This window comes from Eurypyga helias, unplaced genomic scaffold (genome assembly GCF_000690775.1).
Source record: "Eurypyga helias isolate BGI_N326 unplaced genomic scaffold, ASM69077v1 scaffold3399, whole genome shotgun sequence".
NCBI classification, from domain to species: Eukaryota; Metazoa; Chordata; class Aves; order Eurypygiformes; family Eurypygidae; genus Eurypyga; species Eurypyga helias.
The window spans coordinates 30,179-48,200 of NW_010273746.1; the positions used below are offsets into that span (position 1 = coordinate 30,179).

The window sequence follows — 18,022 nt, forward strand, 5'->3', positions numbered from 1 at the left end:
GACAGGGTATGTAGGAGGGTGTGGGAAGATGCCTAGGGCTGTTATCACCGCCTATAATCTGAGATTTTACACCTGAACAGGCATGCAATCCCATTGAATTGGCACACCACTTGATGGAAGAGTGCCTTGCCTACCCCAATGAGACTCAGCAGCTCCTAGCACTTTGGGGCTTGGCCTGTGCTTGTTGGGCCTCTGTCTAGCACCGTCACAGCAGCAGGGGAAAGTGGGCTTCTACCTGTAAGGGCGTGATGGTTCGGACAGGGACCCAAACTTCAATCACAGTGATGGTCCCAGTAGTTAAAAGGAAGCACTGTCAGTGAAGGTCAACAGGACTGTACCAACAATTAGTGGAGCAGGAAGGGTCTGATCAGGAAGCCACTCCTTTGGCAAGGAAATGTAAGGAGGAAGTGATAGCAGTCACCCAAGAGTCAGAAACCACACCATCCCTAACCCTGAGCAAGCTCCAAAATATGCAGAAGAATTAGCTGCCAGCCTGACAAGCATATTCCTGCCTGGTTGGTCAAATGCTGGGATGCTGGAGGGATTAGTCAGGAATTGAGGGTAGTGAAGCCCAGCAGCTGGGATCCCCTGGTAGGGACCAGGGAATCAACAAAGAAATCAGAAGAGGGTTGACAATCTGCAGCCTCTGGAGGTGGTTCCTGTTGAGTGTGAGGTGTCCTCTCAGGGGTGATCTTACTTACTTGAGGCAATTGAAAACCTGCAGAAGAAGGTGTTCAGTATCTAAGAGAATTAGCAATGATTGAGGTGGTTTACAGTGACTTGGACAACAAACAGACCTCAGCAGATTTGCATGACATCCAGTACTCATGGGCCATGTAGCGGACATCTATGGAAAATGCCTGTGTCATATGCCAACTCACTGGTGATGATGGACCGGCCACACCTTGAGATACCAACTACAGAGAGACTTTCTTGACAGTTCCAGGGTGTTTCAAAGAGAATCCCTCCAATTCTCATCCCCACAGGCAGTGTCTTGGCTGTCAGGGGTGTCCTATGGACTCAAGCCTCCCACTGCAGGAGAGAAACAGAGCCCCAGGTACATGTGGCATCCACTGTTTTTTCCTGCAGTAAGGCACGAGGAAGAGGGAGAGCACAATCCCTTTGAAGTTAGAAGCCCATGTACCTGAGCTGCAGGGGAAGAGAGACACTAAGAAGGAACCAACCACGAAGGCTGCTACACCAGCTGCTGCCAAGACAGTGGAAAGCTACCAGTAGTCCCTCAAACACACAATAAGGGCTAAAAATGCCTCTCCTCCTGAGTCTGGTGAAGGGACTTCTGGTCTGACACCACAAGGATAAGCAACTGAATATTACAAGCCCTGCCTCGAGCTAGGCAAAGGAAGTGGATAACAAAGTATAATGGACTGTGTGAATTCAGTGATCTGGCACATGGGATCCATGGGAGTATAAGGTTTGGGCGGATACTGGTACACAGTGTACCATAATGCCGTCAGACCAGGAGAGGCGAGACCCATCTGGATTTTTGGAGTGATAGGGCGATGACAGCAGTTGTCTGTGTTGGAGGCTGAGGTGAACCTAACAGGGGACAAATGCAACAGGCTTGGATGGGGAACTCCAGCCACCTAGGAATCCTGCCTGGAAGAGATCATGGACTCATCAGAAGGTATGAATTTCACAGCATCACTCGAGGAGGTGACTGATGTACAAGAAGTGCCACCATACAATGAGTTACTGGAAGATAAAAAAGGTGAAAAGTAGTAGTGTCCGTTTACCAGTGGATCCTGCTGTGTTGTGGGAAACCGTCGAAAGTGGAAGGTTGCTGTGTAGACCCCTACACAGCAAGTTGCAAAGCCACAAAGGAGATGGCAAGTTGAGCCAATTTGCAAAAGTTGGCCCTAGAGATATTTGAATGAGTAAAGGAGCCAGTACTCTATGTCAGTACTGAATCATGTATGGTGACAAATGACTTGTGAGGGTGGCTGCATCATTGCAAGCAGGCCAGGTGGCAGCACAGAGGGTAAACCCATCTGGGCTGCTGCCTTTGGGCAAGACTTTGCTGCCCAGGTAGAAAGCATTACTGTAATCGTGCACGTCAGACGCCCACAAGCCCAAGGGCAGCAGCACTGAGGAACACCAAACCGAGCAGGTAGACCAGGCTGCCAGAGCTGAAGTGACTCAGTGTCACTGCCAGCACACTCAGGTAGACCTGGACAGGGAACTTAAGGATGAGTTTTTCATAGCTCAGTGGGCCCAGGCAACATCAGGTCATTTAGGGAGAGACCTAAAACCTACAGACGGGCTCATGATCAAGGGGCAGACCTAACCACTGAGGCCATCACACAGGTTACTCATGAATGTGAAACAGTGATTCAGATCTCCAGTGAGATGGATCTAGGCCCAGATGTCCATGCCTCTTAAGAAAATAGGCAATGACAATTTTTTGCTTTTTCAAGGTGGTATGACACTCCCTCTCCAGCTTTTTCAGTTACAAAGAGAACAGCAATTGATTATATAAAAATTATGCTGCTTGTAACGTCAGTTGGTTTCCAGTATAGCCACTCCTGACAGAAGAAGCAGACAAGCCTCTGGTGTGCCTCATACAAGTCTCTAGGTTCATCTGGTTCTTGTCCATCCAAACTGTTTCAAATTAATTCCTGTAAGATATGTGGCGGTACCCTTGCTTCACAGGGGTCACAGAAACTGTAAATGAGTAATGCAAATCGGTTCTGATTCACTGAGGATCATCTTCAGTTTATAATGCTAGAGTCTAAAGGCTTGATTTGTATTTTCTTCTGTACTAACTACCTGAAACTCTTGCCTCAAGGAGTCACCTATCAGCTACACCATTCTAACCTGACAAAAAGAGAGTTCTTGTAAAGCTGACAGGTGATACAACTGTAGATATCCCCAAAGAGGATTTAATTCTTACTAGTACACTACGTTTAATAGAAGTTTGAATTTGGATTTTCTTTTAATAAGAATTCTTTATTTGCATTTAATAACAGGCAGTTATAGCTGAAAATATCAGAAAGTAATACTGTTCCTTTAGGTGCTTTCTGAACCATCCGTGATGCCTGGAAGAAAGGCTATACTGATCGTAGATTTTAGGTGTGAGTTTAGTTGGAAGTGAAGTAGGTTGAAATACACAAATGTGAGAAGTTGATGGTAGCAAGTTTCATTTTGGAGAAGTGAGCTCATGTTTGAGAGATACAAGGACAGCCAGATTAGCCCAGACTGAAAGAGTCAGTCACAGCATCTGGGTCTTGCTGTAGTCAGTATCAGACTGATAGACTCCTCTTACAAGGAGGAGTACAAGGACAATGCAAGTACACAGTGATAGTTTCCCAGTACAAGGCCCCAGCTTCTTCATATCTGTTATTTGGAAACTTCTCTATCCACAGGAATCCAAAGGCACTGCTTACGTATTTTTCTAAAATTAAATCTGCTTACTTGACCTCTTATGAGGAAGCTTCTGATATTTACAGTACCTTGGACAAAACTTTCTATGGCTTCATCACCCATTATCATCTAATAATATTTCTTCTTAAGAATGTTTTTTACTTTTTTGAACTTGATGTCTTAAAATTTCCTCTAATACCCTCTCACTCTTGAAAGATGATGAACAGTTCTTCCCTGTTCACAGTTGGCATATCATGTGTAAATTCTGAGATTTTTATTATACCCTTATCCAGCCTAATTTCTGCCTTCCTATCTGGATTAGTTATTTGTCCATCTTTCTCAAAAAAGCTACCTCGTAGCTTTGGTTATCCTCAGAGCTTCTGCGTTACTTCATCTTTGTTCGCTATTTCCTTTCTAGTTTTTAACGCAGCTGCTTCCCCCGCACCCCTACATTGCAAGATCTTTTGAGTGGCGATAGGTTCAGAACTATGATCCCAGTTGTCTATGGTTGGATTTGTTTTCTTGTGTATTAATCTAAGTCTGTCTGGCTTCCTGTTGTGAATACTCAGTACCGTGGGTACTTTTCTGAACTATGCAATCAGTTCTTTTGGTGACCTGGCTGATTTTGTATTAACAGGATATTTGGCCTTTACTGTATGTCTCCAGTATAAACCAGTTATAAGTAAGATGAAATTCTAGCGAACCAGCACAGTTATTTACAATGTTCTATTAGGATAACCTTTCTCCACAGTGAAAACTATTTACCTTTCCGTTTCTTTCCTGTGTTTTCATGAAGTACTTACCTGTGTGAACCTTCCCACTTCCCCCCCTCCCTGGAAATTAGTTTAGGAACATTTTTTGGGACCACATCAAAGCCTCAGAAATCTGAGATTAGTCAGATTTTCACACACTCGTAGAGTTGGCTTTAAAAGGTAGCAAAAAGTCCCTAGTGAAATAATATCCATATTTTCTGAACCTGATTTTATATTTGGATTTGGAACTCATTTACCTTCTCAAAACAGAAGGTTTGTTGTCCTGACCTCTTGGGAGCTATAACCTCTGTGTGTGTGAACTACCTAAAATTGAATAGTGAGTGTTGTCTTAGTCTGTCATTGTTGCATCCAGATCACCTCAAACTCCTTGGAAACCAGCCACTCTTTACAATTACAAGTTTGGTTTTGTGCGTAGTTTTACTCAGTGGGAAGTGAAGTTGGGCTGAAATTTTATTCACAGACTCACAGAGTGCTAGGGTTTGGAAGGGACCTCTAGAGATCATCTAGTCCAACCCCCCTGCCAGAGCGGGATCACCTATTCCTTGGTCAGTTATCTTCTAATTATCCACATATGATTTGCTGCTTTTATTTGAAGGTATATTTGTTGTCTTTGTAAGGGATAGAGTTCCTAGCAAATGTCTAGAAATATCCTGAGCTCCATTTTCCTATCACTAACAAGAATCCAGATTATTTGAGTAAAAGTACTTCTCTTTTTAAGTACTTCTCAATTTTTAAATGAACTGTATGGAGCGTGTAAGTAACTGTCTGAAACTTCTTAGCTATAGACAAAATATTTCAGTCTAAATTTTTAATAGAATACAGAGGAAAATGCTTTGGAAGTCAGCTGAAGGTGTAGTGGAAAGTTGGAATTAGATAGTTTTCCTTTCAAATCCTTGCACACATGAAGACTGATAATTGTAAAAAAAAAATCTGCATTTAAAAAAAAGGGAGGGTGAAAGGAAAATATTTTAAATGTGATTATCTGAGGTAATATTCTGGAACTTCAGTCCTAAATATGATTTATGCAGCAAATTAAAACTTTATTTCCTAATGAGTGTTTAAATGCTGATACTTGAAAGGATTTTCTTCAAAGCAAACTGAGTTGATGCTTCAGTACAAGTGGCAATTTGCTGGTAAGCATTCCATCAGGATGCTTTCTGAAAACTTTGGTAATGATTTGTAGCTGAGGGTAGACCATAATGCTTTTAACATTTTTGACTAGTTTTACTTTAGCCCCTGCTTCTTTTTCCCTTTTAAGGTTTGTCTTATTCCTAAATCTGCTCATGGTACAAATCCGGCAAGTGCACAAATGGCAGGGATGAAGATTCAGCCAATTGAAGTGGATAAAAATGGCAGCATTGATATCTCCCATTTAAAAGCTATGGTGAGTATTTAATTATCTTTAATTTTCAAGGCAGGAACACTCCTTCTCTATAGATTAGTGCTGGCAGCTGAATCAGGTTTTCCTTTGAGAGAAAATAGGGCAATAATAAGTGCACACATGCTTCAAAAGGATAAGTAATCCTTTCCTTTTTTTGCTCACTCAGACACTAGCCATGTGACATTTGAGAGATTTCTTTTATTGTGAGGATCTTTGGTACAGGAGGGGCTCAGAGAGTCTTTCTGCACAGAAGGCTCTTTTATGGCAGCTCTTTTTGGTCTACATCTACTATTTGAAATGGATGAAGCATGTTCATGATTGTGAAGCATTTGCAACTGCACTTTAGCCTTCGCTTAGTGAAGCTCCAGCCCTCCTCTGCTGGGGAAGGTGTTGCTAGGCAACTTTTTTGAGTAGATTGGCCGCAGGTGAATCTTGGGAATCCAAGGGATTAGCAAGACACATTTCCAAAAATACATATTTGCGCAGGTTTTTAAGGTAGTCATGGAACTGCAGTGCCGAAGGCAGGGGGACGGTCATTAGATCACATGAACTTGAAGGCCAGATGTTTCACTTAGCTGGTCTTAAGGTCCCAAAAGTGAGTATTATACATATGTCTTTTAATACTGTGCCTTCTTCCCTGATTTGGAGTTCTGATCTATTGAGAAAACACTCTTTTTCCATAGGTATTGCCGTAGGAAAGAGCCCAGTATCTTTGGCTGACTATAAATGACTACATGCTGATAGATTTGCTTCTCACCTGTGAAACACCTGATGACATGTTTTTGTGAAAATCTTCTCTTAAGAAGCGTTCAGAGCCTCCGTGACCCCTTTTTCTGTCTCCCCCCCTGCCACCAGGTGGACAAGCACAAAGAGAACTTGGCAGCCATCATGATCACGTACCCTTCCACCAACGGTGTGTTTGAAGAGGAGATCGGAGATGTGTGTGACCTGATTCACAAACACGGAGGCCAGGTTTACTTAGATGGAGCAAATATGAATGCCCAGGTACAAAAATCTCCTAGGTGTATTTATTACAACTGGGACGGTGTGTTTTCTTGGAATAAAAATAGCACAGCAGTACTCAGTTCAGACCATAACGCAGCTTCCTCACAAGATGGCACAGTGTTTGGGGCAGGAGGTGAGGTTTCCAAGATCAGTAATAAAAACTAGATGGTGAAAATAATGGTTTTATCTGATTTTTTCCACAAAATATATTGTAAGATGTGTGAGTTGTTCACTGAAATTGGCTTAGTCTGTCTAATCTTTGTGAAAGACATGCTTTACAGACATGAGTTAGAATTTCTAAAGCAAAAAATTGTTTGCATCAATTCTAGTTTATGATGACATTAAAGAAAAACGTAAAAAACATCTTTTTTAACCTGTTTTTCTTGAATTAAATAATAGATCTTAAAATGGCATGAAAGAATAGTTTGAGACAGCGTATTCCCTTCACAGGTGGGTCTGTGTCGACCTGGAGATTACGGCTCTGATGTCTCCCACTTAAACCTTCACAAAACATTTTGTATTCCCCATGGTGGAGGAGGACCTGGAATGGGACCAATTGGAGTGTGGGTATCTCTTTATTAGCCTTTTCTTTAAAAAAAAAAAAAAAAAAAAAAACCACACCAGAATTTTAGTGAATCTTGGTTGGCAGTTCACATAAGTACAGAGGCATGAATGGGAGGCGTGTACTGTTGTTCACAGACATTTGTCCTTCTGCAGGACAGTCGTGTGCTGACCTCACGAACAGTGAGGTTCATGTGTACTCCCAAACCCTGGCTTTCATGTTGGCCCTTTAGTGTGTGTGGTAGACCTCGCTCCAGAGATGATCCGTGGACTCTGAGGGCTGATACTGTACATAGCCCAGAATGCAGAAGTGGAACATGAACTACGTGAATCTATCCTATAGGGCAATCGTATTCCTTTGAAAGAAAATCTTACTCTTTTTTTTTTTAAAACATCATTTTGATTTGGATAGCTGCATGAATATCTTGTGATAGGGTGAAAACTGAGTGCCATCCTCTGGTGTCACCACTGACCTTGATAAACTTTATGTTGAAGAAGACATAGAAAAAACTCCATGGAGGACTGTGTCTGGAAGGAAGGTGAAGAGAAGCTACTGCTGAAACTGTTAAGCAGTGGTAACACAGGAACACATTTTAAGTTCTAAAATCAATGTTTTCATTTTAGGAAGAAGCATTTGGCTCCCTACTTGCCTACCCACCCTGTCATCAAAATACAGCTGGAAAAGGATGCATGTCCTTTGGGTACCATCAGCGCTGCACCTTGGGGTTCCAGTGCTATATTGCCAATTTCCTGGGTGTATATAAAGGTGTGTAGACTTCTATCAAGAAGGATCAGCTGAGGGTCTGTTTCTGTTTCAGCAGGTCTGAGAACCACTAGAACCACATGAACAGGTTTAAGAGCAACTCCTCATAGATGTTTGCACACACTGAAATGCATATGACTACAGCGAGGTCATAGGTTATTTACATCCTTTGAACCTCCTTGTTTTCCAGCAGGACAGTGGAACAGCCTATTGCCACCTGTTGCAATAGAGAAGAATGGCAGGACAGCTGCTGTATCTATGCAGCCTGCTTAATTCTTCTGTCTCTAGTCTGTAATAATTCTTGAGACGAGTGGACACAAGGCAGAAAGCTGCAATCAGGCTTGCCCTTCCACTGTCTCTGACATCAAAATTTCCATGTTTAAAAGCTGCTTGGTAATTACTGTTCTTGCAAGAATGTTTCTCATTGTATGCTGTGGCATTGTTATACTTGACCTGTACATAACATAACTTTCCCAACTCCTTTTAATAAGATTTTGAATTCCAGGGGATTGTACTGAATTTGAAAACTGAATGTAGCTTTGGCTTTGGGTGTGCAACAACTTGAACATGCTCTATGTGGTTTTTCAGTGCCTTGCAATTTAGTGGTAAGACCACAAATACTTTGTTACTGTATGGAAGTATTCAGCCAAGAGGTGAGTGTAGGTTCAAGTACTGAGAAAAGGGTGTGCTGAGACTCTGAGCAATATTTAAAATTTTCAGTGAAGGAGTTGGAATGGTGAATGCAAGGGCAGTGGCTACCCTGCATGCAGTTTGATACTCTAACCATGGAAATTTCCACTCCCGGGGAAACCAGCTCTTCCGGAATTTGAAACAAGGAAGTATGACCTGGTGCCATTTCCATGGTGGCTTTTCGACTGTGGGTAAAACTCACTTGTGACTGTAAGCTGGTTCCTACTACAGAGTATTTCATCTGTAGTAAATTTTCAAGGGAAGCTGTTTCTTCACAATGCAAAGTGCCACCTATTTCCACTGTCCAGTGTAAAGGGGCTACCTTGAAGGCTGGTTTGGCTTTCTTCTTTGCCAACTTAACTTCTAAGTGCAGTGTTAAGAATTCCAAGCACAGCTCAATTCTAGCACTGTCCTTTCGTGTACTGTAACGGACAAGTATATGCATCTGTGTCCCTTCTGTTATGGTCTTTGTTAATGCATAGCGTCACCTGTGGTATGACACCACCAAGCAGGGTTTGAGTTGCTGGAATACCTGTACAGACAGCACACATAGCTTTTGGGCAGCTCTCTGGATGCTCCTTCTCTGGGGGTAGGAGGGGTGAGAGGCAGTGGGTGCAGTTCTTACAACGGTGCTGACAACGTTCTTGAATTCTGCTCACCTTTTTCTAGTGACTTCAGAGCTTCTCAGTTAAAAGTTTTGGGTTGTTCACTTGTGGACTTTAAGCAAAAACTCATACAGTAGCAGTCTCACAAGCCATGTATACCAACCTTGCTCTCAGGTAACACCCCGTGCCTTTCTGTGAGTGTAGTGTGGAAAGTGCAATAGCACTGTGACCGCCTTAAAACTAGCCAGATGAACCAAGGAGCTGTCGTCTAGCATCCTTGCCAGTACAAGAACACACTTCGCTTGCTTGGGAGTGCTTTTAGATCTGTTTCTTCTTGTTATTCCTCTTTCAGACAATGGGAGCAAAGGGTCTGAAACATGCTTCTGAGATTGCTATACTAAACGCAAACTACATGGCAAAGAGGCTAGAGAAGCACTACAAAATCCTTTTCAGAGGAGCAAGAGGCAAGTATTGGACAACTTGTGTTCTTGTACAAAGCTGACTCTTTTTTTTCTCCTAGTGTAGAAGTTGGCTTGTGATATGGTTCTTTTTTTTAATGCTATGCCAACAGCTGCACCTCAAACTTCTCTTGATGTTGACCACAAAGAGAGGAATAACCTGCCACACTACTGCTGCGGAGGTATTGCAATGAAACCACGATACTTGGAAGTAGAAGAAAAAAATGCCTGTTTGTAATTAGATTGAAATGATGACAAAAGATGGAGTAAACATTGGCAGCAGATTGTTCTCCGCAAAGTCTACTCGCAGATTAGTGAACAGTAGAAAAAGGAGAAGCAACAAAGTTGAGAACTCTGAATCTCCCATAACCAATGGCATAACAATTTAAGAACTGGAACCTATTTTTGGACCCACACTTTCCCTTGCACACTTCTCTGAAAAAACCCCACCCAAATCTCTCTGATTTCCACTCCTTTTTCTTTGTGAGATGAGAGAATCTCCTTGGCAATGCAAACTACTTCAGCTACATTCTAGATCCCTGCTACAGCTCTCCAGCCTTGCACCAGGACAGAAGTAAAGAATAAGAGGTGTAAAAACTATCTGTTACAGTAGAGTCACTATCTGTAGTGACTAATAGAGTGTCTAATAGAGAATTCTGATTTGCTTGTTTAAGCTGAATGGCACCAAAACCCATTTGAGTACAGTAGGTTTGCTCTTCAAAATAGATGTATTAAATTTAATGGAGTCCACCTTGGCTAAACCTGCAGGTTCTATCTAAAGAGGATATATTATTTCATTACAGAACTGAATGGAAGTTGCCACTTTTGAAGGATTCAGCAATGAAATGGAATATGGCTCTTCAAGATCACGTTTATGAATTTAGATAACAAACCTCTAGCCTCTCTGTAACACCAGATTTGAGCTTTTCTCTGGCATAACAGGAAACTGATCATGTTGTACATGGCTAACTCAGGGTAGCCTAAGACCCAAATGGTGTTGAGCAACTGACTGACAGATCCAGTTATTCTTCAGAGTACTTGTAAATTATAAGAGCCACTTTGACCACCATTTTTTAGTTCTTATCTTTGAAATGAGGCCTCTTCTTCTTTATGTGATGTGGGGCACAGAGGGACAGTCTTCAAATACTGGGTTGTATCTTTCTTGCCTGATAATTTCTCAGGTTTGAGTTTTTGCCCAAGTGGATATTTTTAAATTTATCTTTTTGCCATGCCCTCTGCAAAACCAGTCAGAATAGACTGCTTGGTAGATAGTGTCATTCTCCTGGTCAGTAAACATTGTGCACACTTTCCTTTTACAGGTTATGTAGCCCATGAATTCATTCTGGATACGAGACCTTTCAAGAAAACAGCAAACGTTGAAGCTGTAGATCTTGCTAAGAGACTTCAGGATTACGGTAAGTCAAATGTATTTTTTAAAAGTAGCAGCATAAGTGAGAATTTCTTAAATCTCTTCTAAAGGAAGCCAGAAATATTCTAGTCCTGTCCTTATGGATGGTGAATCTCTCATGATCATTTCAGGCCTCCTCATGTGCATTAAGGACTTGGAGAGATATTTGCATCAGTTGAGTTGTAATAGCTACTTGCATTTTGCTGCTACCACCCCAGTTTTGTGAACTGCCCCTTGAAATTCACAATTACATGACTGTAAGCCATTGGAGCAAGTGGGTTGGAGCCACTAGCTCAGCAAGATTAAAACAAAACAAACCAAAACCCAACCAAAAAACCAAAACAAACAAAAAAACCCCACCACCAAAACCACAACAACTTTCGAAGTACAATCATGGGATTTAAACATTTCCATCCTGATGTAGTTTAGGCAGTTTTGTACACATGCTGTGCGGAATCTGATCATGGCTATTATTTGGCTGCCAGAGAGGATGACCTATTGAACTGCTTGATCCTATGCAACTGTGCTTCTAACAAATACGCACAAAAGGTGTTAAAACCCTAACCAGTATTACCTTGTCACTGAAGTAATCCAAAGCCTTGTTGTCACTGAGATAATCCAAAGTCCCTTCCTGCTCTTTGTGAGTGGGCTGCTATGGCCTCAGATAGCGTGCAGTCACGTTCAAATAGACTTTTCAGTGCGTATGGAGGCGAGTTACATGGATAGGTTTAGTAAAGTTCCATCGTCTGTAGCTGAAAGAGAAATATCATGAGGCTGCAATTAGCCGTAGTTCAGGAAGGGAATCATGCGAGACCACCTTTTCCTTTTACCTTGTTTACCAGTGCAGAAATGTATACCCATCTCACTTTGCCATTCAGCCTTCCATAAGAAGGTAAAGTGACAAAACACCTCTACTGAGCTGAGCAGCCAAAACAGAAATAACCCACAAAAGTAGCAATATACCCTGGGCTGAAAAGGGACACAGCAGAAAAAGCAGAGCGTTTCGTTAGAGTGTGACTCCACTGTAAATCACACCATAGCATTGCCCTTCAGGGTTAAAAACTGAGATAGCTGAGCAGTCTGTCCTAGCTCTGCAGTACACCGCTAACGCTACCAGCGAGTTAGTCCTGTAAAGGTCATACAAACGTCTGAATCTGTGAATCAGCTGCTAGCTGATACACATCTTAACTCATAACCTATTGTCAGTGACTGATTTCTTCTTTCTCAGGTTTTCATGCTCCAACCATGTCCTGGCCAGTGGCAGGGACACTTATGATTGAACCAACAGAGTCTGAAGACAAGGCAGAACTGGACAGATTTTGTGATGCAATGATCAGTATTCGGCAGGAAATTGCTGAAATAGAGGAGGGCAGGATGGACCCCCAAATTAACCCACTGAAGGTAAGACGGCATGTAGAGCAAGTAACCAGCATCTGCGTGACCCTTGAGCCTTACTTGAGACTACCTGAGCCCGCTTCCTCGCCTTTCAGCACCCTCGAAAATAGCTGCAACAGTGAACACATGAACTTCTTGAAATTTGACTTTTTTGGAAACCTTACACTTTTCAAAATTTGAATTTTGACTTTTTCACATCAGAAGCAGAGAAAGTTAATTTATGCAACCATATGATCTATAATTTTTGGGGCCATCTGAAAGTAATGAAGGAGGAGAGATCCTTCCTTATATTTTTTAAGAAGGGAAGTGGAATGACCTTTAACAGTAAAATAAAGATTGATTGAATTATTTTAGCAACTGCAGCAAAATTGATACAGGCTCAAGTTCTGTTCAACTCTTATCACTGTACTGACTTTTTAAATACCGAGGGGTTTTAGTGAAAAGCTGGAAGCATATTCAAACTGTGGGTAGTATCTTCAGGCAAACTGAAAACAATCCAGATGCTGACTTGCTTCCTGTTTTGTCTCTGCCTTTTTCCTCCAGATGAATGGTATTCTCAAGAGACTCTCTAGACAGTAATTATTTATTAATAGTAACGTGAACTTGAAGGGGGGTTCACACTGATACGTTCAACTGAATTCAGTACTTTCATGTCCTAAGCATGTCTTTTTCCTTGCAGATGTCACCACACACTCTGAACTGTGTCACTTCTTCCAAGTGGGATCGTCCTTACTCCAGAGAGGTGGCAGCATTCCCACTGGTGAGTGAGTAACGGGATCCTAGTGTTGTGGTAATATGTAAGTGTGCTTTCTGCTCCTGATTTTCTGGTCCGTTGCCTGCTAAGGATAAGCCATGTTTGCTGTTGCTCAGTTTTCACGTGTGTGAACTCTGCAGTAGCTCTATTAGTTTCGTTTTGCAAGACAAGGAAAAAGGGTCTTAAAAAGGTCTCTACACATGAAGTGCAAACTTGGGGTTTCTAAATCTCAGTACTTCCATACTGGACACGGGCCGTTCAGTTCAGACACACTGCGCCAGGGGCTCCCAAAACAGAGTCTCACATCCTGATGCTCAAAGCTCTGCTCCGAAGCACTTGGACGAGGGTTGGACAGGATGCATGGCCAGCATGGGGCAGGCCACAGCTAATGTGAGCCTGCGAGAATGACAAGTCAGACTGGAGCTGGATACATCAGGCTTCTTCAGATCACAACACAAAATTGCTTCTGCAATCTTAACAGCAAAACACATCTGTAACTTCACTTTTCTCACCTAAAACTGAACTGCATGTATTTTACTGCTATGTGCTGTTTCAAAGAGGAAGAATTTAACTGTTCCTGTGAAGTTTGCCACCTTGTTTTATATACTGTAACTATACTGCACAGCACAGGTGGTGGCAGTCCCCTCCACTTTTCCTTGGTTCCTATCTGTCAGCCAGTTACTCAGACAGCCGTAGTTTTCTTTTATCCCATGACAACCGCCTCTCTGCAAGTATGTGCTGGAGGACATGGTTATACCTTTTTGGAAATCTGAATATTCTCTTGACTGCCAAGTCTATTATACATGCTTGTTGACTTCCAGGGACTGCAAATAGATTTCATATATGACTCCACTTAAAAAAATCCACTTTTCCAGCATTTGTCATTCGTAAAACTTCCCATGTCAATTAAAATCATGTAGATTCACTTGGTAGTAAAATTAAAATACTTGTTTTTTCTTTTGCACTTAGCCATTTGTGAAGCCTGAAAGCAAGTTTTGGCCCACTATTGCTCGCATTGATGACATATATGGAGACCAACACCTCGTTTGTACCTGCCCACCAATGGAAGCCTACGAATCTCCCTTTTCTGAACAGAAGAGAGCGTCTTCGTAGGACTGCTTCCAGCTGCCTGGATTTCCGAGTCCATCAGGATGGCCTTTTCTATAGGGGATTTATATACTGTGTATATTTTGGATAATCACCACGTTTGTTAATTGAATCGCTGCTCAGTTAAAATGTAAATACAATCAATACGTTAGGTGCAAACAAAAGGTGATTTTTCCACAGCAGTTGATGTTGAAGTTGCCTTGATTCAGCATTTTGTCTGTTTCGTGCTAAAGTTTTAACAATTAACACCCAGTTTGCAAAGTGGCATGGAAGGTATGGTTAAAAAGAAGTAGAAAAGATGCAGATGCTTCAGGCAATAATAATGAATATTAACTGCAGGAGTAATTGTTTATATTTTGTAAAAAAGATGAAGTAGATTGTTTAATTTACTTCACATATTACCACTAGCATCACTAGTGCTAATATTTCATACTGTTTTTTTTTTACCTACCAATGTTAGTACTCTAATAAAATGGGTCAGGATATTAAAAGCGTTGTCATGTTAAAGATTTTAACTTTTAGCTGGATTTATCCAACAGAGCAGTGTGAAATTACAAAGTTTAAGTTCTGATTTGTCAGAACTGCCACAGCAGTAGCAGCTTCTACACAGAGCACAGTACTGGCAGAGATTAATACTGAAGTAAGCCTCTGGATTTTTTAATGAGCCAGAATGACCAGTTTTGCTGAGCAGTAACAAACATTTTTCTATATCACATCAATTATTCCTTATAGCTCCATCTAATCCTCTCATTCCAGAGAAGTCACGACACACCTTTTCTAACAGACTAAGCACAGCTTATTATGAGTTAATAACATAGTAACTTTGTTTTTTCTAACAAAGTAGTTCTTCTTTCACAGTTTCTCAGATCTCTTTGTTTGGATACTGGCTTTAGCTTATGCAGCAGCTTGCCTTCCTTTATCATGTCAGCCTACAGCTTGTGTAAAAACCGATTCACAGCTTCAGCGCTGGCGCTCCACCGCCACCTGAGAGCACAGCCCTACTGCTACCCGTGCTGCCACGTCCAGTGACGCGGCAGCCAGAAGGCCGACCCCTAAGCGGGAGCCTCTTCTAAGCTGCTCCCAGTCCAATTTCTGTAAAACCGATCCTCTCAGCCGTTACACAGACAGACCATAGGCATTACAAGCGCACGTGCAAGGAACCCGAGAGCGAGTCCATGCAGATCGTTTGATGCAAGAGAGCGCCTCTGCAGAGACACACGAAACAGGATTTTGTGAATGAGGAAGCAGGTACTGTGGCAGCATGCAGACTGGGGAAGGGGCCACAGTTCTGCACCTCGCAACCAGCATCTACTCGACCTCTTCCCGAAGCTCTACATCCACACTCGTGCCTGGGAGCTTTCCCTAAAGTGATACAAGTGAGGCTAGTGCTCCCAGCACTGTACGGCTGTGTCCTCTACAGTGAGAGTTTCGGCACCGCAACTTTTTCACTGCCTACCTTCAGACTCCAAGGGGGGCTTTCATTACACAGAGGAGAGGAGACAGGAATGGATTCCACTGAAGGAAGGCTAGGCCAGGTATCAGTTTTGATGGGAAAAACTGCACCTAGGTCATAAAACATCTAATGTATTTTCTTCACTATGTATAAAAGAATATAGAGCATAAAACAATTCTATACTCTAGAATTTACTTTGAAAAAGGTGCCTTTAAGCACTTAGATAGGACTATGGGTGTAAAAAACTGTGAAAACACACAGCCAACTTGTAATGCAAGAAAAGAACGGTCTTTCTGCGTGGCAATCTGAACTCCACAAACCCTTGTCAAGCTACTTAAATGTTTGTTAAAGGCAGTTTCATGTTGCTTGATTGTGTCTGCCAGTGAAAAAATATATTAAAAGATTGTTTTACATATTTTTGTATTAAGCAGAGAACTTCCCATTGCTGACCTCAAAATGACAAATCAATCTTATCAGTTAATTGGTAAAAGCTATCAAATGGGAAAAAGCATTAAAAGGTATAAAATACTTCCCTGCATTCAACTATCAAGTCAAAAGGGACAAACCTGAAGTGCTTACTGCCCAGATGTAATGATTGTTTAGAAAGGCAAAATTACGTTTCCCCCATAAAATACTGAGCTACCAGTGTAAAACACAAAAGTTGGTGTTGTAACACAAAACTAAGGTCAGCAGGATATAAGAATCCGTCTACAGCTCTTTTAAACCGTACACTTAACACTAATCCCAATTCACCTACTGAAAAAAGGCTGAACCCTCATTCTAGTACGCATAGAAAAGTGTGAGGAGTTAAATCTTTCAAAACCATTCAGCGATGCCTGCCTTATCCGATATATGACTAGAGAGGGCACCGGCATTATGCATTTTTGGATGCAACTGAAATCCTAAGTAGAATGGGAGGGAGAAAGAGAAGTTACTTATTTCAGATGAAGTGAATTAGCCACTAGGCCGACTTTCAGCCACAGAAGAAGCACCGCCCTGTGCCTCTCAATGACTGCTTCGCTACCACACCAGGGTAGTGGCAAGAACCTGAGTTGCTGACACATACTCTTACGTATGTACGTCTGATGTGCCCACTGTGCAGGCGACAGGCTGTCGGTGCGGCCCTGTGCCTGCAGCAGGAGTCCCTGACGGGTGGCTCTGATGGCTGTGCACAGCACCCCCAGCTCCCCGCTGTGGCAGCCAGCACCGCCAATGCCAGTGGGGCTGGCAGGGCTCCCTCCGACTCCGGAACATGGATGGAGCACTAACAATCTTCCTTTACATGCTCGGTAGAGAGCAGAGGAGCTGCATGACAGCCACTGCCACAGAGTATGTGTGAGCCCATGGATACCGATGTCAGGTGGCTTTTTAGATCTTAACAACTTCTTTTCACTGAGAAATGAGTTAAGGAATCTAAAGCTTCATGTCTGAAAAACATGAAGACCACCTAAAGAAAGCATTTAATTATCTGGAAAAAAAATCCATAAAAATATTATGATTTAAATAAGTGAATAAGCATAAAAACAAAATTAGCAACTTTTCTGAATCATAAAATATTTAATAAGGTATATTTTTTTGGGGGGGATATATCGTATATAAAACTTCAGATCACAATATGAAGCGATTTGAACCCTCTCCAAGCTAGCACTGCCTTCAATGCCATGTAGATGTATTGCCACTGATACAAGACCTACTAAAAGCATACAGTTTAACTAATACAGAAGTGGCTTTTTTATATGAAATATTTTTTACACAACTAGAGTGTCTTGAATACCCTCTTTTAAGTGCAAAAAACACAGATCACTTTACACTAATGCAGCAACAATGCACTCATATTGTTCTCATTAGTCATTAGTAGTCAACTTGCATAAGATACAAGAGAAGCACAATGAAGCTCACAAAAATAGACTAGAAATCAGCCTGTTCTTGCAAAAAAATACAGCATAATGGAAGAAAAAGACAAAAAAGGATTATGCACACCACAGAATTTGCTGTTCTTTAATCCACATGGATTAAGTGCTTTTTCTCTTTCTTGCTGTTTTTTGTGGATTTTTGTTTTGGTTTGGTGTTGGGGTTTTTTTGGGTTTTTTTTTTTTTTTTTTGTAAATCAAACCACATGGACCAGGCACAACTAATATTCAGGAGGCAGTGTGTAGCTAAAACTTCACTAACTTTTTTGTCATCCCCACAATTTGTTTTCCTCTGTCCTGAGGTAGTTACAAAAAAAATAATCATAAATTAAGCATCAGCTAGGCCAGTAAGAGCTGAGGCTTTTCTTCTTCTTCTTC

General features: G+C 41.8%; 1 protein-coding gene across 1 annotated transcript in view; it reads left to right on the forward strand.

Annotated features, from left to right (window-relative positions):
• Window positions 1-14,781, forward strand: part of GLDC (glycine dehydrogenase (decarboxylating)) — a 36,376-nt gene extending 21,595 nt beyond the window's left edge. Inside the window, exons 15-23 of the mRNA XM_010159564.1 lie at window positions 5,413-5,538; window positions 6,391-6,540; window positions 6,991-7,103; window positions 7,726-7,867; window positions 9,512-9,623; window positions 10,937-11,032; window positions 12,254-12,426; window positions 13,100-13,180; window positions 14,144-14,781. Coding sequence (XP_010157866.1) covers window positions 5,413-5,538; window positions 6,391-6,540; window positions 6,991-7,103; window positions 7,726-7,867; window positions 9,512-9,623; window positions 10,937-11,032; window positions 12,254-12,426; window positions 13,100-13,180; window positions 14,144-14,287 — 1,137 coding nt within the window. The 3' untranslated portion in view covers window positions 14,288-14,781. The remainder of the gene's footprint in view (window positions 1-5,412; window positions 5,539-6,390; window positions 6,541-6,990; window positions 7,104-7,725; window positions 7,868-9,511; window positions 9,624-10,936; window positions 11,033-12,253; window positions 12,427-13,099; window positions 13,181-14,143) is intronic.
• Window positions 14,782-18,022: the final 3,241 nt, after the last annotated feature.